Below are 22,254 nucleotides of genomic sequence, written 5' to 3' on the forward strand. Positions count from 1 at the left end.
AATCAGAGCTGTCTCCCTTGACATATCAAGGGCCTTTGATACGGTCTGGCACCCAGCTCTGCTCACCAAACTCTCCTCCTATGGTATCCATGGAAATCTCCATGCATGGCTTGCGGACTTCCTCTCTGGTCGTAGTCAACGTGTGGCCCTGAATGGATTTCTCTCATCTCCCCTTCCTGTTCAGGCTGGAGTTCCCCAAGGAAGTGTGCTGGGCCCTGTGCTTTTTCTGGTCTTTATCAATGATCTCTCTGACTCTCTGGAAAATCCTCTCTATCTCTTTGCTGATGACTCCACTCTCTGCCGCTCCATTCCTCTTCCCTCAGATCGGCAGTCTGCAGCCTCCTCACTCTCTGAAGACCTGGACAAAATCACAGACTGGTCAAACAAGTGGAACATGTCTTTCAATCCTGACAAATCTCACTCTCTTACTATGACTCTCCGAAAAGATCGACTGGACAACCCTCCCATCTACTTTCTCAACAATCCTCTCCAAGAAGTTCTGTCACTCAAGCTTTTTGGGTCTCACTATCTGCCATGATCTTTCTTGGGAAAACCACATTTCCAAGCTGGCCTCCAAAGCCAGTCGCCGACTGGGCATCCTCCGTCGTGCGAAGTCCTTCCTCGGCACACCTGAGCTCCTCACCACATACAAGGCTTTCATTCGCAGCTCAATGGAATACTGTTCTCCCCTATGGGCTGGTGCTCCTGCCTCACACCTGGCTCGGCTTCACGCTGTTGAATCCAAAGCTTTCAAAATCATTGGAATCTCCCGTGATGAAGCTATCTCTGAGGGCCTTTCACTCACTCACCGCAGGCAGGTAGGTGGCCTTTCTGTCTTCTACTGACTCCTCTCCGGCCTTGCTCCCCCAGCTCTCTCTGTGCTCTGTCCCCCAAATATTCCTACAGGTCGCACAAGATCTGCCAGCAACCCTCTGATGGTTAAACTGCCGAAATCTCGGCTCTCTGCTCACCTTCACTCTTTCATTCCTCTTTTCTCCCGCCTGTGGAACAAACTCCCACACTCCCCTCAATCCCTCTCCTCCCTCCAGGTCTTTAAAACAGCTGTTCACCACCATCTCTTATCTTCCCCCATCCATAACCTTGATCTTTTCTACCCCCACTAATTCACCCCAGATCCACCTTGTTTGAAATTCCAACTTCTTTCCTGGAAATCCTGGCAGTGTCCATATGTTTATACCTCTCCCACCCCCCCCCCCCCTTCACATGCCTCCCCCCCCTTCACATGCCCCCCCCCCAAAGCCCTCTCCCTCCCACAGATCTCTCGATGTCTCCATGTCTCTCGGTCCCTGCTCTCAAATGTTGTGTTTGTGTCCTTCCCCCTCTCTCCCCATCTTGTCTACCGCTCCCGATGTTATTTGTTTTATGTGTCTGTTTGTCTTTCTGTGTGATTAATGTTCGCTCTTTCACGAGCCTCGATCTTGTATACAAAAAAAAAAAAAAAAAAAAAAAAAAACCAGGTCAGTTTTGCCCCCTGCATGAAAAGCAGCCCAAACGGTCACCCCACCACCTCCAGCTTGGACTCTTGGCACTATACAATCTTTGTTTGGGGCTTCATGCACTTGTCTGCACACTCGGACGCGGCCATCTTGATGATAGACCAGAAATCTAGACTCGTCACTGAAGGTCACGTGATTCCAGTGTCCTGGCTGCCATTGACGGTGCTCTCTGGCCCAATGCAATCGGCGCTGGCTGTGTTGTCTGGTCAGGCGTGGCTTTCTCAGGGGACACCTGGCACGATAGCCTGCTGGAACCAGTCGTTGGTTGACTAGCCTTCTGGATACAGGCACATTTGTCAGTTGCTGCCACTCAGCCCTAAGCCGATTAGCTGACTTGGTACGGCCATTGCAGACTAACCGGTGCAGCTGGCGATCATCTCTCCTTGTGGTTCTGCGTGGACGTCCTGTCCTTGGTATTGGAGTAGAGACACCCCTCTGAGCATTTTGTTTCAGGATCTTTGACACCTGACCTTGAGTGATGCCATACTGCCGAGCAATAGCACGCTGTTTCATGCCAGAATTTCGTAAAGCCACCACTCCATGACAAACAGCATTGTCAAGTTGACGGACCATCTCCAGAGGAAGCGGCAATAAATTTTGTAGACGTGCAGCAGTTGTTTTACACTAATACAGAACGCAACAACCCTTATATACCCGATTGTGAAGCCAATCGTCAAATGTACCTGTCCTTACATTTTGTCACGCCACCTGTGATATAATCCTGTTATTGACTTCTTGCTGCGAAAGACAATCAGTGACCTGGTTCTTTCAACAAAGACATCACCGAAGGGTAAAAGAAACTCACCAGATTGATATACTGAGTTCAGAAAATAAACCCACACCTGGTTGTTTTAAGCGCCTTTGGGCTTCTTGAAAAGCGCTATACAAAATAAATGAATTATTATTATTATTATTATTATTAAGAAAAAAAAAATATTCCATATTAAATGCCAAGTCTGGATATATATATATATATATATATATATATATATATATATATATATATATATATATATATATATATATATATATATATATATATATATATATATATATATATACATATATATATATATATATATATGTTGGAACCCATCTGTGGATCGGTCCCATCGGCCGATGGGTCTGACCTGTTTGCGGATCCGCAGATGGGCGACCCATCTGTGGATGCACGAGAAATGACAATGCAGACCCATCGGCCGATGGGTCTGCGCCATCTGCGGATGTGTTGTTCACCTTGAAGGAATGTGTATGCATCAATGGTGGATGAGTATGTTTATTTGAACCTAAAAATAAGCAATTGATGTCATAAATGTTTATAAAGCAGTCCGTGACATGTGGTTTGTCGATAACCGTTTGTCGATAAGATAAAAATAAGATAATGTCGCTCCATTTAAAAACGCTGGTCTACTTCGCTGGTGGCACTGGCAGACTCAGCTCTCCATTGTTTATATAGCAATTTCTGGCATGCCTTAATCACCCCGAAGCTAAAGATGAAGGTGTGGCTTCGTAATCGGGGCATTGTCAATTATATAAACACAATAACGCATCATGTGATTCTATGAGGCCCTCAGTGTGATTCTATGAGGCCCTATGTGATTCTATGAGGCCCTCAGCGATGGGTCTGACCCGTTTGCGGATCCACAGATGGGTCGCCCATCTGCGGATCCGCAAATGGGTCAGACCCATCCGCCGATGGGACCGATCCACAGATGGGTTCCAACATATATATATATATATATATACATATATATATATATATATATATATATATATATATATATATATATATATATATATATATATATATATATATATATATATATACAAAAGTTATTGCCGCTTCCTCTGGAGATGGTCCGTCAACTTGACAATGCTGTTTGTCATGGAGTGGTGGCTTTACGAAATTACGGCATGAAGCAGCGTGCTGTTGCTCGGCAGTATGGCATCACTCATGGTCAGGTGTCAAAGATCCTGAAACGAAATGCTCAGAGGGGTGTCCCCACTCCAATACCGAGGCCAGGACGTCCCCGCAGAACCACAAGGAGGGTTGATCGCCAGCTGCACCGGTTAGTCCGCAATGGCCGTACCAAGTCAGCTAATCGGCTTCGGGCTGAGTGGCAGCAACTGACAAATGTGCCTGTATCGAGAAGGCGAGTCAACCAACGACTGGTTCAACCAGGCTATCGTGCCAGGCGTCCCCTGAGAAAGCCACGCCTGACCAGACAACACCGCCAGTGCCGATTGCAGTGGGCCAGATAGCACCGTCAATGGTAGCCAGGACACTGGAATCACGTGATCTTCAGTGACGAGTCTAGATTTCTGGTCTATCGTCCAGATGGCCGCGTCCGAGTGCACAGACAAGTGCATGAATCCTACAACAAAGATTGTATAGTGCCAAGAGGCCAAACTGGAGGTGGTGGGGTGACCGTTTGGGCTGCTTTTCATGCAGGGGGCAAAACTGACCTGGTTGTTCTGAATGGAAACCTGAACCAGTTCAAGTGCAGGGCCATTCTGGAAGAAACATTGCTTCCATTTGCTCGTGCAGCCTTTCGAGGAAACTTTGTCTTCCAAGATGACAATGCATGGCCTCATCGTGCTCACATGATCCAACACTTTCTTGCTGACAGTGGTGTAGAGGATATGGAGTGACCTGCCATGTCCCTGGATATGAATCCGAAAGAGAACTTGTGGGCAGAATTAATGCGTCAAATCGACCACTTGGACCAGCAGCCGACCTCTGTGCTAGAATTGCAGCAGGCTATTGTCACTGCATGGCAAGCGATTCCTGTCCAAACCTTGGCAAATCTCGTGGACAGCATGCCTCAACGTGTACGTGCTCTCCTGAATGCTCGTGGGGGTTACACGAAGTACTGAACTGTAATTTTACTGTCCGTAATCCCAGTCGTAATTTAACTTTTGCTTTTGTTAAAAAAATTTTTGCCTAATGTCCAAAATAAAGAGATACTTCTGGAAAACGTACAGAAGTTTAACACAGTACTGTCCATGAATTGAGTTCGATATCAGTTTACATCACTTTCAAGGATCAATTTATTTGTTTCGAAATGTCAAATGTGGTTTTTGTTTCTTTTAAAGGTCACATTAACAAAATCTAGAATAATTTCAACATAATTCCAATGAACTTTTGGTTCTAAGACATCTTGAAAAGTAAGTTCACCCCCACAAAAAAAATATTCCATATTAAATGCCAAGTCTGTATATCGTTGCGGATCTCCGACGTCGGCTCTCCCCTTATGAAGAAGGGGTTAATCCCCTTGTCTTTGATCTGGCCGACGCAATCCTGGAAGTTATAATGTCCTTCCCGGGCAGCGTTAGGTAGGGTTTTAAGGCCTAGGGATTCACTACTACCTAAGTACTAACGCCGATTGGAAACGAGGGAATAACTCACACTCGAATCACGGATATCAGGTGGAAGCGCCGAGCGGATAGCGATCCGCGATCCGAGCTGTTAACAATGGCTAACCCGATTATAGCGGTTCCGAATCGAGCCGCGTTTACCCAATGGAGAAAAGACTAGGACGATCGGATGAAGGAGAAACCAGAAATAACAGGGCAATTTATTACACTTTGTACAAGTAGAAGAGGAAACGAAAGAATGCACAAGAAAGAAAGAGGAAGGAAAAGTACACAGGGCAGTCTTAAACAGTCTTATTCTATTCCCTGGACATGGGCCCGATCGCTCTCAGATTCGGTCTCAGACTTCAGACTCACACGGGGATGCAGATGGTAGGGTGGAAGGTCCGGCGATGGTGTCCAGGCTCCAGTCCGGCTCCGGTGCAGCAGATGAAACCCGGCAGGCAGCTCTCCACGTAGTGTAACGCGAGCGGACAATTATAATGACGGGGGAAGGTAAGCTTGGGCTATCGGCATACGTAATTTGTGTACCGGCGCTTTTGTACTGGCGCTACTGGTCTTACCCGCCCCAAGCGCCCCCTCCCCAATGTCCTGCACGCTGCGGTTCTTAGCAATGCGTGCCGCGCGCTCGCCTGGTCAGCCCTCTCGTAAAGCGCAATTCCTTCCAATGCCTATCTCTGGCTTCAGTTCTTTCATAAAGCGCATGTCCCAGGTCAAGCGCCTCTCTCCCCGCTCAGACCTGAAGGTCAACCTCCTTCCACGGGTGCAGTTGCGTCAGTCCTTCTCATAAGCCAACCTTACAACACATCCTTTGTAATCAGCGCCAACGAGTTCTCTCCGCACAGTCCTTTGTAATCACGACAAGTCCTTTTGTGCACAGTCCTCTTAGCACAAGCCTCCTACGAGAGTCCTCTCACCAAGCGCGATTCCTTGCAGTCCTCTTTAATGAGCTTTGCGTGCGCGCTTTTATAACATAAGCCAGCGAACGCTCTCGAAGCCCAAAACCACGCCCTGTCAGGTGACCTCACCTCAGCCCTGGTTGGCTGGTGTTGGCTTACCGGCCCCGCGCTGACGGTTGGTTGACGTGGCCGCACCTTCATCCTGGCGCTCCGCCCCCTTTTTGGGCCTTACCTCGTGGGTTTCTGGGCTGGTTTGAGCAGAAGCCCAGCGAGGTTGCGATCGCTGCTGACAAAGGCGCGTAACAAATTGGGAAGTGCCATGGGGCACAGACTGGAGCGCGCTCAATGGCGTCGCTTGGAAGGGAGGCTGCCAAAATGAACGGAAGGGCCTACTCTTATTTGATTGACGCAACGCAGATGCAACTATTGGAAAATGGCCTTATCTAAACACAGACTATGAAATAACTGATGTCCTATGGTGAACTACGTGTTGCTTGTGGCCTACCTCTGGGGTGCTACCTTTAAACTTTAATGATGTTATATGTGTGGGTTCTCCAAACCACAACACTGCACCCCTCCTTTTGCCAGGCTAGTCCCGAGCCAAAACCTGGGTCAGGACTACTTTTACAACTACATGTGACACTTAGGTGTGGTTACCCTCTACTTTTAACCTCACCCTGAGTGCGACAGTTTTAACACTAGGGATGTCCCACCTGCTGCGTTGTCTCCTACCTAACTGACTCACGCCCACAATTAACCGGATTACAGAATTATTTGCAAACTAAACATAAAGCCGGTGGGGAGCATGTTATTTACAAGACACTACTAATTAATTATTTACAACTACAACCCAGGACCTGTCTTTTGTGGGAAAAAGAAGAGAGATTTTGAGAAGAGGAAATGCCAATTGCAATGCACTGCACCGATACACCATACACCCATATGTACCACAAATAAACAAAATGCACAAAAAGCACCAGCACCAAAAAAAATGCACAAAAATATTTCAAAAATTAATAAATGATGACGTCTTGTGCTTGGCTTGCTTGTCCGATGGATCTTGGCTTGATCTTCTTACTTGCTGTTCTTCGGTGTGCCCTCGTAAAAGTTTACCATCTTTGTTCGGGCACACCAAAGGTTAATTAATAAAAAGGGCACAAACTACGTCCGCTTTTTTATTTGGCCAGCAGGGCCAGCGTAGGTGGTCCGCCTGCATGGCATTGATGCCACTTAAAACACAGTGGTCCACAAGTAAGATGCTGCTGGCAGCAATGGTCTGTCCCAGCAAAGGTGCCAGGCCACAGAACATGTGGTCCATATGGTGTATCAATGCAGGCAGGCAGGCAGCAGGTTGCAGGCAGCAAGAGTGCGGCCGCACCGCTCAGGGCACCTGCACACTCCCCTCGCACAAAATACCATAGGTCTATGAGTGGGGGAGGAAGACAAAGCAGAGGTTAGCGGGGTGCAAGAGCGCAAGGGTACACATCAATACAAGGTCATGCGACATGAGGGGCGCTGGAGAGCGAGCTGAGAAAGCTTGTCCCTACTCGTACGTCACCCCCCATGTCAGCCTACACTACCCTTGCCCTTCCCCGTATTTATACAATTTACAAATTCGTCACGACGTTTTGTCTTTCCCATCCCCTCTGATTCCAAATTCGTTCCCAATCCCTCCCAAGAAGGAAGGGATGGAATATTACATACAATTTCTCACCCACGTCAAGATGCGTCTTACATTCCCAAATCATTTGCCAAAACCTGGTGTGGAGTCCTATCACCTCGGTGAGTGGATGCGGATGGTGCAAAGAGATTTTCTCCTAACTATACTCTAATTGACATTAAGTCTTTACTCTACCTGGGGTCTCGCCCTGCCAATCCATTGGCCATCTTACACTATGTGGTTCTAAAAACCAATTCCCATTGCCCATACTGTGGTGCTCTCCCAATTTGGGGTCTCACTCCCCCCATTTTTCAATCTGTGCCCTCGCACAATTTCGGGGCTGGGTCGTGTGGCTCTCCCAGCAGGTCTACTTACCTGCGCACCTCCGCCACTGAACGTCGCCACCCGAGCTTGCCTGCCTCCTCACCCTAATCTACCTGGGGAAGGCCCTCCCTGGCACTTACCCCCTCGATGTCCTCTCTGGCATTGCGCTACCCGGGTCCTCTCCGGGGATCCTCGGGTCCTGCTGAACTCTACACAACACTACCTGGCTACCAGAGCCTACCTGCGGCCTCACCTGGCTGACAGACTACCAGTGGCGGAGTGCTCAATAACCACACGCACTAACAGGCTCACACGCTCAGCCATTCCACACACTTATGCACCCCTCTAAGCACTTCATTGCTACTACACGCACCACAGATGTCAATATCCAACCAATTTACCTACTCACTCTACCTACTTTTAAACTACCCTCCCCAGGTATTCGTGAAAGGGTCCATCCTTCCCCCATTCACTCCTTCGCACCATGCACTCCACACTACTCATTCCACACCACTCACTCCACACCATTTATTCCACACAACCATTCTCCACTTGCACACCATGCAAGTCAATCACTCAACACAATGACACACAACCTCAATACTCCACTCATACACTTTCGCACACACACACATCCCTCTCGAGCATTGCCTCATTTGCTCACCAGCACTACAAGGACTTCCATTCACAATGTCTCATTTCCGCCTAAACCTCAAGCTCATACACACAGCACCATCTAGCTATCTACTCCCTTCTAATACTAGTGCTTCCCGTCATCCCTTATACGAAGCACTCCCTCGTCATTATCATCCATCTAATCTCTCTACGTCCCCTCTACATGTACAAATGTCACTACTTAAACCTCAAGTCTCCTAAAGTCATTTCTAGGTCCCTAACGATTATCCTAACCCGCCCTCGGCGAGCTTATACTGCCAATCCCCATAAAACTACTGCTCCTTTGCACAAATGGATGCGAGGTGAATGGTAAAACTATCATTCGCCATCACTACTGCCATTACTAACTGTCCAGTCCTCTGAACTATGAGTCTCTCATGCGGGAAAGTATTTTTACTGCTCGGCTTAGAAAAATCGAGCAATGCGTGCAGATGGTCAGTCTCCTGTAGGTTGGGTCCGTCCGGCATTTTCCATTCTGGGGAGGAGGCATACTCGGGCCGAGGTTCCAGGGTCCATCTCGGCACGGAGCCTTGCGGTCTCCGGCCCGATGACCCAACCTCCCCAGTCGGAACACCGCGCCTGCCAGGGCGCGAAGGTCCGACCCGGCCTTTCTCCCCCGGAATCGTGCCGGTCGCCGCTACGGCGCGGCACCGACCATACAGGGCGGGACACGGCCCGAATCGTGCACGGCGCTCCTTGCAAGAGCGCCGCAGCAACGATCCCCGCCGGCCCCAGCAGCACACAAAGAACACCAAGCCCCAAGAGCTCGCGTCGGCTATACTTCGGCCTAAGCGCTGCCCCGGTCAGCGTCGATGCTCGAGTCACATTCTCACCTTCACACGCGACCCTTTTCTCACTCGCACATCCCATACACTCCGTTATCGCACACTCCTCTGTTACACACCTTTCTTCCACGCACTCCTCCCGTGCACTCTCCCTCGTTACGTACTCCGTAACCACCACGGGTGTGCACTCTTGCATCCACCCACTCAGCGCACACCTACCCACGGGTGTGCAATCTCCTGCTGCACACCCAATCACGGGCTCTGGTGTGCATCCCCGCACACGCTCCTCATCCATCCCCGGTGTGCATCCTCGCACACCCTCTCCATCCATCTCACTCTCTGTATCACACTCACTCTCACACATACCCTCCGTTGTGCATTCTCCCTCGCTCTCGGTTTCATACTCACACTCCGACGCCGTTCGCACACGCGTGCCATTCTCTTTCATACAGCGCACCACGGACCTCCTACGAGCGCCCGGGTGATGTCGGGATCCCAAGCGCGTGAAAAATCCTTTCTCGCCAAACCTTTTCGCGCCATATACAGCCCGGCTTACCTTCGGGATCCTTTTCTCCACACGCAGCTGCAAACTTTCATTTGGGTTAGGAAGTACGGCATCATGATGCGAACACGGACTTTGCACATATTCCATCTTTTCCTCCCGCGATTGCTCTTCTAAGTCCGCCATCTTCTTAACCCCAATTTCAACTATTATTAATTCATTTCCTTTTTCCTCGACGACCGCTGGCACGAATAAAATTTTCCCTTCTACTTTGGTGGTCATCGGCTTCCCCATACCCCGGGTCGCGATTTCTACCCCGGTCCACCCGGCTGTGCTTTGCTCAACCTCGCTTAACCCCGCTTAACCCGCGCTCCTCAAGCCACGCTACCCCATCGCTTACCATTGTACCTTTCCCGCTCGAGCTGCGGTCTATGTCCTTCCACAATGCTTTTATTTCACACCTGGCTTCCTCCCTCGCTAACCCCTCATTTATTTCTCGGGCTTGGCCATTCACGTCCTCCAATTTGCCCCCTAATTTGCTTTCTGATCCCCCCAATTTGCTTTCTAACCCCCCAATTTGACTTCCCAATTGCTCCCCCATTCTATTTTCCAAATTACTTAACCAGTCTCTCAATCCCCCAATTTGGTTTCCCATATCATTTCGCAATCCCCCAATTTGGTTTCCCATATCATTTCGCAATCCCCCAAATTGGGTTTCGAACCCCATTTGTATGGCGGCCTGCAGCTGCGCAGTGAGGTCCTGCATATTCATCCCTCCCATTTGCGCAGCGGGCGCGGCCCTCGTCGCCATGTGTGAGGCGCCGCCATTTTGTTCGCCTGCACCCTCTTCTGCTGCACCCTCATTAATTTCCTCTCCCATTTCTCCTCCTTGTCCCACTTCTTCCCGGGGGTCCTGGGTTGATGACTCTAACCCTTCCTCCTCCACCTCCTCATTTACCCCACCGGCATCCGATCGCCTTAGCTATCCATGGCACGATTTAAAATTTAGATGTTAATGCTAAATTTGGGTCGCTTGTAATTTTGACCAAATTTATCCAACAGATAAAAAAATTTGCTTCGGGTCCCAAATCCCACTCCCAGACACCAATTGTTATGGCCAAATGCACAATTGGTGTCCAAAATTTGGTCTAAAAAATTTAGTCCCAGGTTCCAAATCCCAACTCCTGACGACCACTTGTTATGGATCTCAAACGTCGGCTCTCCCCTTATCAAGAGGGGGTTAATCCCCTTGTCTCTTATCTGGCCGACGCGATCCTGGGGGTTATAACGTTCCTTCCGGTCGGTGGTAAATAGGGTTGTTGGTCGAGTTTTAGTCCTATTAGTCTAGTAGGAAGACTAGGTCCCCCTGCACCCCCCGGAGATATACTTCTAATCAGTGTTTCTAGATTGCAAAAAATGTGTAGAAAATGACTAGCTATGGCCCCAAGCTGGAAAAATGTCCCACATACCATTTTTATGCAAATTACTGCTGCCATTATCAAAAAAACGATTTTTGACATATCTCAGCCAATATTGCAGATAATTGAAAAATGAAGGTGTCTAGACCCATGTTTTGAAGGGCATAGATCATGATAGAACTATTCATAACATGATTACATGTGTCTATGGTATACTAGTATGCTAATTAGTGCTTTATTTACAAAATAATCACAGTTTTACGAAATAATAGACTCATATTAAGGTCCGTCTACACAGACGTTAACACAAAGTTTTATTTTTCTAAATATTACAACTGTCAAAATAGTCCTAGCACTCAATGTGACCACTCTTCTCTTGCTTGTTTTAGATAAACATCATTAGCATTAGTGATTCTACACTGAGTCAGTCATCATCATTTTCATCGAAATCGTCAGAGTCAAACTCTTCTTCTCCTTCCTCTTCCTCCTCCTCTTCGTGCTCTCCTGTGTTCAGAAGATCCACCAGTGAGGTTGGTAGGATGGGACCACTGGACCACATTGGTTTCAACAGTCCTTCATCAGTCCTTATCCATCCTTGCTCCTCATAAGGTTTTGGCTTTTCGATGATAGGTTGATCGGCTCTTTTGTACAATGCTACGCGGTGGTTCACACGCTGGATGTGCGGCTTCAGGGCAGACTGGCATGGAGGAAGGCGAGCCAGATCAACCTTGGACTTGGATGTGAGGGTCTTGTCCTCTCCCACCATTTTTCGTAGCAGCTTGGCACGGACAATGTCCACTGATGACTCGCGACTCTGGCCGTACATCACACAGGTGAATTTTTCTAACTGCCTCTCCACCTCAGGGTTGGCATCCCAGTTGTCACCCAGTTCACCGAATGCCCTGTGAAACCTGGGATTCTTCTCCAGCTTTTTCAAGGGCCCAACTTTTCCCTTCCCTTTGAAGGCACTGGTGCAGTCTTCTCCGCTGAACACATAGTACCCCAGGAGAGTGGCACAGTAGTCCTCTCCCAGGGATTCTGCCAGCTCAGAGACGTTGACAAGTTGGCGATGCTTCCCTGACCCTGTATCCAGGTACACCGTCAGCTTGATGTTGTGGGCATGGTGGAGCAGGATCAGGAGGATGTCTGTGTCCGGTGTTCTGACTACAGCGTTCTTGTATCCGATGGTAGCAGCATGATGGAGGTACAGAACCACCCTGGTATCAGTCTCTTCCTGGTTGCTGTAGATCGTGGGGAGTTCACGTACCTCGACCTGAAACACAAAAAGGCACCGCATTTCAATCACCAGTCACTGCCAGTTTCAGATCTAGACAAACATCACAGGTAATCACCTTTTTTTCAGGAAAAATTACAAATTGAATCGCCATTCACGAAGGGCTTTCAATTTTACCTTGCCATTCGTTGAGGCAAGTTGGTGGGCCTTCCCCTCCACGATCAGCACAGCCATCTCTGTTCTCTCCAGCCTGGTAGCTGCCTCTTGTCCACTCCACACTTTCAGCAGAAGCTGGCACATCTGCTTTTTGTTGTCGTCATTTGCAAGGAACATTTTGAAGTCATATGGCTTCCTGGTTGCTGGTCCAGCCAGAATGATCTTCTCTGAGCTGCCCCGCCTCAGCCTTTCCTGCGCTTTGATTGACTCAGGATGGTAACTGTCAGTGGAGAACAGAAAGTGCTGCTTGGCCACCATCTGATCAAGCACCTGCAAGCATATCTCACCACATGTTGGGGGAAGGTTGGCAAGGGTATGCAGCAGCGCCATTCCATCCTGGATTGGAAACTGTTATGTTTGAGCTGTGCAAAAGCCAGAAAGAAATGACATCACATTTGTCATGATCAACCTTCGTGAAGTGGATATGCTCCTTGATTGGGTCATTCTGTAGGCGTTTCAGTAGTTTCTCTGACCGATAATTTGAGTTCTCATATCCATTCAGTTTCAGTTCCTCGACATAGAGCAAGCGCAAGGAAGAAAGCTGTAGAACTTTATTCTGCTGGATGACCTGGGTTTGAATGTGTTCCAGTACTGAGTTGAATGCCTTTTCATGGGCGGCTGACATGCAAGCCTGCTCCTTTGGTGCTTCGGCTCTGTGAATCGCACGCTCATAGTTGTAGAATGCTGTGCGGAAAGCTTTAAAACATGACGGATGGTGTTTGGCCTCACATGCAAAGAGGTCTTTGTTTTTCACCTTTCGATGGAGTCGATAGAGACCCATTTTCTCAGCCCGTGTTTCGATTTGCTCCCATGCATTTTCTTTGTTTTTAAAGGATGGGAAGGTTGTAGGCCTCTCAGTATTGCGATGAGCATCTTTGGTCTCAACTTTCTCACAAAATATACACTCTGGCGGGAAGATGGGTTCAGCAGAACCTCCTGGTTTACGAGGAGAGTGATGCCATGATGAGGTTGATGGCCCTGGTTCTGTATCATCTCCCAGACGATGAAAGTGGCGGACAAAGTGCTTATAACACTTGCTGTGATATCCTACTCTTTCTAGGTCATCAGGAAGAGTTGCCGGGATCTGATCACATACTGATTGCATACGACATGGGGAGTCATGCGGTTGGTTGAGACGTCTATCCCGGATCTTTTGAAGCAGTTGCAGTTTTTCTGAAGCAGATCCTTTAATTTTACGGAGGGGCGTGAAATCCCCATGATCAGACATGGATGGTACATGAAGGATGCATGTAGGAGGAGAGCTTTGGGCTGCAGGTTCTACACTCCGTTTTCTTTTGGGCATGCTTGCTTTCGATGTCTACCATCACTGTTAAATGACAAATAAGAAATCACGAATGATGTTAAAAGTGCCTGTGAAAGGAGGCTCTGAGTTTTCAGTGAGGTAACAGAGGTTCTGAGTCATGTTCTACACTAGGGTACTTTTTAGCTGACTAAACCATGTTTAGTGGCATCAAAAGTGCTAATAGCTAAAACATCTAAATTCTTCCACACTAACGTTAGCTATCTAGGCCAATGAAACATTGTGCTAAGTTACTGTAGCTAGCTCAGCTGTCGTGCCTCTTTCTGGTTCAATTCATATACAGAAGTCAACAGATATGTCTCATGTTTGGCATTAACAAAAGTTTAAGTTACACCGACATTAGGAACATACTGTACATAGATGAGGCTAGCTTTAACGTTAGCTAACATGGTGCTAGCTGGCTCAGCTGTTATTCTGCCTGTTTATGATTTCATGCAGAAACTGAAGTCAAGAGTGTGAGTAACATTATAGTTAGCATCTTACCTGGCTAGATTGGAGGATGAATACCAAGAACAACACACAGATGGAATGGAAGACTGAACTTTCAACTGAGGTATTCAATAACATCAACGTTACCAATTGATACGAGCGCGCGACATTACCAATTGATACGAGCGCGCGAGCGCGCATGTTACATGGATGGAAATGTAAAATGGCAGCTATAGCAGCACTAATTTGGATCTCTAGTCTGTCATTTCTGCACTGTGATTGGATAACATAAAAAAATATGTTTGGGAGTTAACAGCAGGAGTTGGTAGATTTTACGTGGGCTGGGTGAGAAACCTTTAAATAAGCAAGTGAAAATCTCTCGCAATACAAAGTCAATGGTGGGAAGAAAAGTTGAGTGGTACCAATGTTACTGCCAATGTCCCGCCCCTATGCAAGACTCAGGAGCATCTTGTTGACATTTAACCTTGAAAATACCTGGGTTTAGACCCCTTATGTACCATGTTAAGTTATCTGCAGTATTAACGTATCCTTATCATTTGTAAAACTGATTATTTTGTAATTACAGCATTAATATGCATACTAGTATACCATAGACACATGTAATCATGTTATGAATAGTTCTATCATGATCTATGCCCTTCAAAACATGGGTCTAGACACCTTCATTTTTCAATTATCTGCAATATTGGCTGAGATATGTCAAAAATCGTTTTTTTGATAATGGCAGCAGTAATTTGCATACAAATGGTATGTGGGACATATTTTCAGCTTGGGGCCATAGCTAGTCATTTTCTACACATTTTTTCCAATCTAGAAACACTGATTAGAAGTATATCTCCGGGGGGTGCAGGGGAACCTAGTCTTCCTACTAGACTATATTACCTAATTACTACCACCGACCGTAAAGCAAGGGAATAACTCCTGCTCGAATCACGGATATCAGGTGTTAACGCCGAGTGGATAGCGATCCGCGATCCGAGCTGTTAACAAGACTAGACCCGATTATGGCGGTTCCTAATCGTGCCACGCTTACCCAATTGAGAAAAGACTGATACGATCGGATTGAGAGGCAACCAGAAAAATAGGAAGAACAGATTGGTTTATTAATTATGTACAAATAAGAAGAGGAAAAGAAAGAATGTACAAGAAAGAAAGAGGAAGGAAAAGTACACAGGGCAGTCTTAAACATTCTTATTCTATTCCCTGGACACGGACCCGATCGCTCTCAGATTCGGTCTCAGACTTCAGACTCACACGGGGATGCAGATGGTAGGGTGGAAGGTCCGGCGATGGTGTCCAGGCTCCAGTCCGGCTCCGGTCCAGCAGACGAAACCCGGCAGGCAGCTCTCCACATAGTGTAACGCGAGCGGACAATTATAATGACGGGGGAAGGTAAGCTTGGGCTATCGGCATACGTAATTTGTGTACCAACACTTTTGTACTGGCGTTACCGGTCTTACTCGCCCCAAGCGCCCCCTCCCCAATGTCCTGCATGCTGCAATTCTTAGCAATGCGTGCCGCGCGCTCGCCCGGTCAGCCCTCTCGTAAAACGCAATTCCTTCCAATGCCAATCTCTGGCTTCAGTTCTTTCGTAAAGCGCACGTCCCAGTTCAAGCGCCTCTCTCTCCCTGTTCAGACCTGAAGGTCAACCTCCTTCCACGGGTGCAGTTGCGTCAGTCCTTCTCATAAGCCAACCTTCCAACAAGTCATTTGTAATCAGTGCCAGCGAGTTCTCTACGCACAGTCCTTTGTAATCATGACAAGTCCTTTTGTGCGCAGTCCTCTTAGCACAAGCTTCCTACGAGAGTCCTCTCACCAAGCGCGATTCCTTGCAGTCCTCTTTAATGAGCTTTGCATGCATGCTTTTATAACATAAGCCAGCGAACGCTCTTGAAGCCCAAATCCACGCCCTGTCAGGCGACCTCACCTCAGCCCTGGTTGGCTGGTGTTGGCTTACCGGCCCCGCGCTGACGGCTGGTTGACGTGGCCGCACCTTCATCCTGGCGCTCCGCCCCCTTTTCGGGCCTTACCTCATGGGTTTCTGGGCTGGTTTGAGCGGAAGCCCAGCGAGGTTGCGAACGCTGCTGACAAAGGCGCGTAACAAATTGGGAAGGGCCATGGGGCACAGACTGGAGTGCGATTAATGGCGTCGCTTGGAAGGGAGGCTGCCAAAATGAACGGAAGGGCCTACTCTTATTTCATTGACGCAACACAGATGCAACTATTGGAAAATGGCCTTATCTAAACACAGACTATGAAATAACTGACGTCCTATGGTGACTTACGTGTTGCTTGTGGCCTAGCTATGGGCTACTACCTTTAACCTTTAATGATGTTTTATGTGTGGGTTCTCAAAACCGCAACAATATTGTTGCGGATCTCAGAAACGTCGGCTCTCCCCTTATCAAGAGGGGGTTAATCCCCTTGTCCTTTATCTGGCCGACGCGATCCTGAAGTTATCACGTTCCTTCTGGTCGGTATTAATTAGGGTTGTTGGTCGAATTAGTCATATTATCTAATTACTAACACCGACCGTGAAGCAAGGAAATAACTCCCGCCCGAACCACGGCGTTTAGTGGACACGCCGAGTGAAGCATGCCGCGATTCGGGCCGTTAACAAGGACTAGACCCGATTATAGCGGTTCCTAATCTTGCCACGCTTACCCAAATGAGAAAAGACTGATACGATCGGATTAAGATGAAAACTAGGAGGAACAAGGAATTTATTCACAATTTGTACAAGAAGAGGAAAAGAAAGAATGTACAAAGAAAGAAGAAGAAAAAGTACACAAGGCAGTCTTAACCACAGTCTTAACTTATTCCCTGGACTCGGGCCTGATCACTCTCACTCACTCTCAGGGTCACTCACACGGGGTTTGACGAAGGTAGGGTGGAAGGTCCGGCGATGGCGTTCAGGCTCTGGTCCAGCTCCGGTCCTCGAACCATACCAGGTGATGAAGGTGGACGGCAGACAGCTCTCCTCGTAGCGTAAGCGCGTAGCAGACAATTATCATGACGGGGAAAGGTTGGTATACTGGCGGTTATACGTAGCACTTTTCGCACACGTCCTCCCAAAGCAGCCGCCTCAATCAAAGCTCATAATGCGAGTTCTTTAGCGCGCTCTCCAACGAGTCCTTTATGAATGTCAACTTTCCCCCAGCGAGTCCTTCTCATAAGTCCTCAATAAGCCAACCTTCCAACAAGTCCTCTTTAAGCTCGCTCGCTCAGGCAGTCCTCACCATCAGCCTTCTCTTGGTAAAACGGTTATACACTCGAGTCCTCCCAACCTTCCCCAGCGAGTCCTTCTCATAAGTCCTCAATAAGCCAACCTTCCAACAAGTCCTCTTTAAGCCAACCTTCCAACAAGTCCTCTTTAATGCGTGCTCGCTCAGGCAGTCCTCTCTGCACAGTCCTTCTCTTGGTAAAGCGCATATACTCTCGAGTCCTCTCAACCTTCCCCAGCGAGTCCTGTCGAAGGGCTTTGCGTGCGCGCTTTTATAAACCAAGCCAGCGAACGCTCTCGAAGCCCAAACCACGCCCGGTCAGGCGACCTCACCTCAGCCCTGGTTGGCTGTTGTTGGCTTACCGGCTCCGCCCTGATGGCTGGTTGACGTGGGCCGCACCTCGATCCTGGCGCTCCGCCCCCTTTTCGGGACTCACCTCATGGCTTTTGGCTGGGTTGAGCGAGCCCAAGGGCAGCGAAGGCTGCTGGCAAAGGAGCGTAACAAGTTGGGAGGGGCCATGGGGTGCAGACTGGATAGCGCTTAATGGCGTCGCTTGGAGGGAGGCTGCAAAATAGACGAGGGGCCTACTCTTATTTGTTTGACGCAACGCAGATGCAACTATTGGGAATGGCCTTATCTAAACACATACTATGAAATAACTGATGTCCTAAGGTGACCTACGTGTTGCTTGTGGCCTATCTATGGGGTGCAACCGTTAACCTTTAATGATGTTATCTGTGTGGGTTCTCAAAACCGCAACAATATATATACAACACCTTGCCCCTCCCCCCCCCCCTGCCCAGCTCTACTGGGTCGCCACTGTACAATGGCGGGCATATATTGTGATGGATCATTCATTTGACATCTCAAATACCAAATTTCATAATGATCTAATGAGCCTTTCTTGTTCTGTTGCAGATTTTGTGAAGTGATGTCGTGGTCGGGTGATTCCGAGAAGAAAAGGTGGATATGCCGCATCATGGCTATCGCATTCCGAGTCGCCAGGGATCAGACGCCTGGAACCATATCCTGATCCTTGGTTGCCAAGTACCTGAACAGGTCTGAGGACTTCGTCAAATGCAATTGGAACCGTGATCCCTTCGATTGCGAGATGGACAGCCGGCCCGAACAGACAGCACAATGTTTGTCTCAGGAAAGCAGGGATATCATCATTGAGTCGCTTACCAAGGAGAAGAAAAGAATTTGAGGGCTCCAAAAGGAGATTGAACGGGTTCGAGGGAAGGAGAAGAGCTTATCAAGTATCCACAGGTTCCTTCAGTCCATTGGCGCAAAGGCTTTTCACCAAATTCCAGCACCGAAGCTGACGGAGAAGAACGTCGAGGATCGAATGTGGTTTTATGAGTTTTTGAGCGAATGGACCTCTGATGATTTTCTTTTCCTGGCCCCTTCTGATGAATTTTTCATTTATGAGGCTCGACGTCCCAACTTCCAGAATGACAGAATTTGGGCTCTTCACAATGATGACATTCCACAAGAACTCAAGATTCGAGAGAAATCGAAGACAGCACGGTGCGTTGGCATCTTCTTGATGTTCACAGCGAAAAGGCTGATGTGGGTCATCAAAGAGCAAGGACAATCATGGGACGGCAAATACCTCCGAGACGTTGTGCTGACCCGCCATGTTATTCCGTTTTTACGGAACCCAGAAAATGTCCTCAGCATCAAGGAGACCACGTTTCTGCACGACCGAGCCCCGTGCATGAGCGCACTGGCGACCCAGAATCTTCTGAAGGCGAACAAGGTCGATTTTTTTGGAAACGATGAGTGGCCGGGAGCATCGCCTGACCTCAACGCCTGTGAACATTTGGGGGCGATACTCAAGGACAGAGTTGAACAATGCCTCCAGAACACCAGGGAAGAGCTTCTCACTGCTTTGACTAACGTCCTCAAAGAAATGGAGTTCGATCGTGACTTGTTTGTGTCTCTCTTGGAATCCTACCCCGCGCGTTTGGAGGCAGTTTGGTCGGCGGGCGGTGGGCACACCAAATATTGAAGCAAAGCTTTGAAACTGTGCACATGAGATGTCGAATAATAAAGCTTTTTCCCCCAATTCGTAGTTTCTCCCTACCTCTCCGACGTTGGGCTGGGCAGGGGGGGGGGGGGCTAAGGTGTTGGGACACCCTGTATATACAGTCACGTGAAAAAGTAAGTACACCCCATGTAAAGTTTTGACTTTTTCAACATATTTCAACATACAGCTATTTGATCTTCATTTCAACAATATTGACAGACAAAGGTGATATAATATAACAAATACCATGAAACATTTACATTTTGTAGTCCATTGTAGAATTTAAATAAACATAAATGCAAATTTCGCCTGTGGAAAAAGTAAGTACACCCCTACATTTATCAATACTTCAAATACCTAAAATTAGAATCAGGTGCACCAGCTCTGGTGCAAATGATTAGAACATCGTTAGAGAGGATCTTGGAGGAACCTGCCTTATTTAAACCTCAGACATTTCGTTTGGTTTGCTCTTTGTTGTTGAAGTGTGTGGCGTCACCATGCCTAGATCAAAAGAGCTATCTGAGGCCTTCAGAAAGAAGGTTATAGATGCCTACGAGTCTGGGAAGGGATTTAAAAACATCTCCAAACAATTTAAAATCACTCATTCAACTGTCCGGAAGATCATCAACAAGTGGAGAAGATTCCAAACAATTGCCAACTTGTTCAGGCCAGGCCGCCCCAGCAAGTTCAGCGGGAGAGCAGACCGCAAGATGCTGAAAGAAGTCTCTAAGAACCCCAGAATGTCATCACGGGACCTACAGGTAGCTCTTGCCATTGTTGATGTCAAAGTGCACGAGTCTACCATTAGAAAGAGGCTGCACAAATTTGATCTACATGGGAGGTGTGCCAGGAGGAAACCGTTGCTGTCCAGAAAGAACATCAGGGCAAGACTAAAGTTTGGCAATGAACACCGAGGCAAAGTCCAGCACTTCTGGAACAATGTGCTCTGGACAGATGAGTCAAAGGTAGAGCTATTTGCGAGATAAAGGTGATATAATATAACAAATATCATGAAACATTTACATTTTGTAGTCCATTGTATAATTTAAATTTAAAAAATGCAAATTTCGCATTTGGAAAAAGTAAGTACACCCTTGGCTCTAATAGGTGGTATTGCCCCCTTTGGCAGAAACAACCTCAAATAGGCGTTTCTTATAACTGTCTTCCAGTCTCTGACATCAACTGGGAGAATTTTTTGCCCACTCGTCCATGCAGAATTCTTTCAGCTGTGCGATGTTTGAGGGGTTTCTTGCATACAAAGCTCGTTTCAAATCCCCCCACAACATCTCGATGGGATTTAGATCCGGGCTTTGACTTGGCCATTCCAGAACCCTCCATTTCTTTCTTTTCAGCCATTCCTTGGTGGATTTACTGGTATGTTTAGGGTCATTGTCATGTTGCAAGGTCCACCTTCGGTTGAGCTTCAACTTTCCGACAGATGGCCTCACATTATCCTCAAGCACCCTCTGGTGCAATGAAGAATTCATAGTGGATTATATGATGGTGAGCTGCCCAGGCCCTGATGCAGCAAAGCTGCCCCAAACCATAATATTTCCACCACCATGCTTTACAGTTGGTATCAGGTTCTTGTGGTCAAATGCTGTCTTTGGTTTTCTCCAAACATGTCTTCTGGTACTGTGGCCAAATAGCTCTACCTTTGACTCATCTACCCAGAGCACATTGTTCCAGAAGTGCTGGTCTTTGCCTTGTTGTATTCGAAGTGAATCTTCTCCAGAGAATTAAATATTCAAAATTGTTCTTTGTGTGTGGACATTCATATCGATACACCTTTGTCACACACATACAATCTGCGCACCAAGTTTCATCCGAATCCATATTTTAAAAAAATTGAGATATTGTGCTATATATTGTTTTTGTCCCATCTCTCAATGGTGAGGAATCGCTTTAAAAATTCTCAGATCCAGATACGACTCCGGATCTTCACCAAAATTTAATAATTTCGTCTATGTCACACAACCAACCTAATTTTGGCCGAATCCAACCCTAACCTTTTTAGATATCCTGTTCACAAACAGACAAACAGATAGACACTGGTGAAAGCATAACCTCAGTCCTCAGCAAATTACCACAACAACAACAACAACAACAACTAGAGATCCATTTTTCACATGTTTCACTTCATTTCACATCCTCAGATAGATATGCAATATGTTTGTGAAGTTCAACATGCTCTCTTTTGAATAAACCGGACAGCAAAGCGACAGGTAGACACGGCTAGTTTTTTTCAATCCATATTCAGATCTTCACCAGAATCGAATCAATTAGTCCTTGTCATGCACCAAATTGGTCCACCCAGTTTCGTCCAAATCCATCCATAACTTTTTGAGATATCCTGCTTTGTATCGGTTTTAGCCCTATCTCCCAATGGTGAAGATTCACTTAAAAACTTCTACTAGCCGGATCCGAATCCGGATCTTCACCAAAATCTAATCATTTCGTCCGTGTCACATATGCTACCTCTCTGCCAAATTTCATCCGAATCCGTCCACAACTTTTTGAGATATATTTTCACAAACAGACAGACAGACAAACAGACAGACAGGGGTGAAATCATAACCTCCATCCACCTTAATTGGCAGAGGTAATGTAATGTCTTTGCTC

The 22,254-nt window shown here is 47.4% G+C and overlaps 2 protein-coding genes across 5 annotated transcripts in view; both read right to left on the reverse strand.

The window, feature by feature from the left end:
- Positions 1-22,254, reverse strand: part of LOC137423493 (extracellular calcium-sensing receptor-like) — a 65,981-nt gene that overhangs the window by 35,359 nt on the left and 8,368 nt on the right. The gene's annotated exons all lie outside the window — the stretch shown is intronic.
- Positions 11,435-12,939, reverse strand: LOC144891126 (uncharacterized). Its single transcript, XM_078773509.1, has 2 exons — positions 12,567-12,939; positions 11,435-12,428 (listed from the first exon to the last, which is right to left on the reverse strand). The coding sequence occupies exons 1-2, from the start codon at positions 12,933-12,935 to the stop codon at positions 11,580-11,582; spliced, it is 1,218 nt and encodes a 405-aa protein (XP_078629635.1). The 5' UTR covers positions 12,936-12,939; the 3' UTR covers positions 11,435-11,579.

This window comes from Myxine glutinosa, chromosome 3 (assembly GCF_964187855.1).
Source record: "Myxine glutinosa chromosome 3, kmMyxGlut1.1, whole genome shotgun sequence".
NCBI lineage: Eukaryota > Metazoa > Chordata > Myxini > Myxiniformes > Myxinidae > Myxine > Myxine glutinosa.

Coding starts and splice junctions, on each gene's coding strand:
- LOC144891126 (XM_078773509.1), bottom strand. CDS start 12,935: ATGGCGCTGCTGCATACCCTTGCCAACCTTCCCCCAACATGTGGTGAG. Junction 12,429..12,566: donor TTGCCTCAACGAATGGCAAG/GTAAAATTGAAA, acceptor TTTGTGTTTCAG/GTCGAGGTACGTGAACTCCC.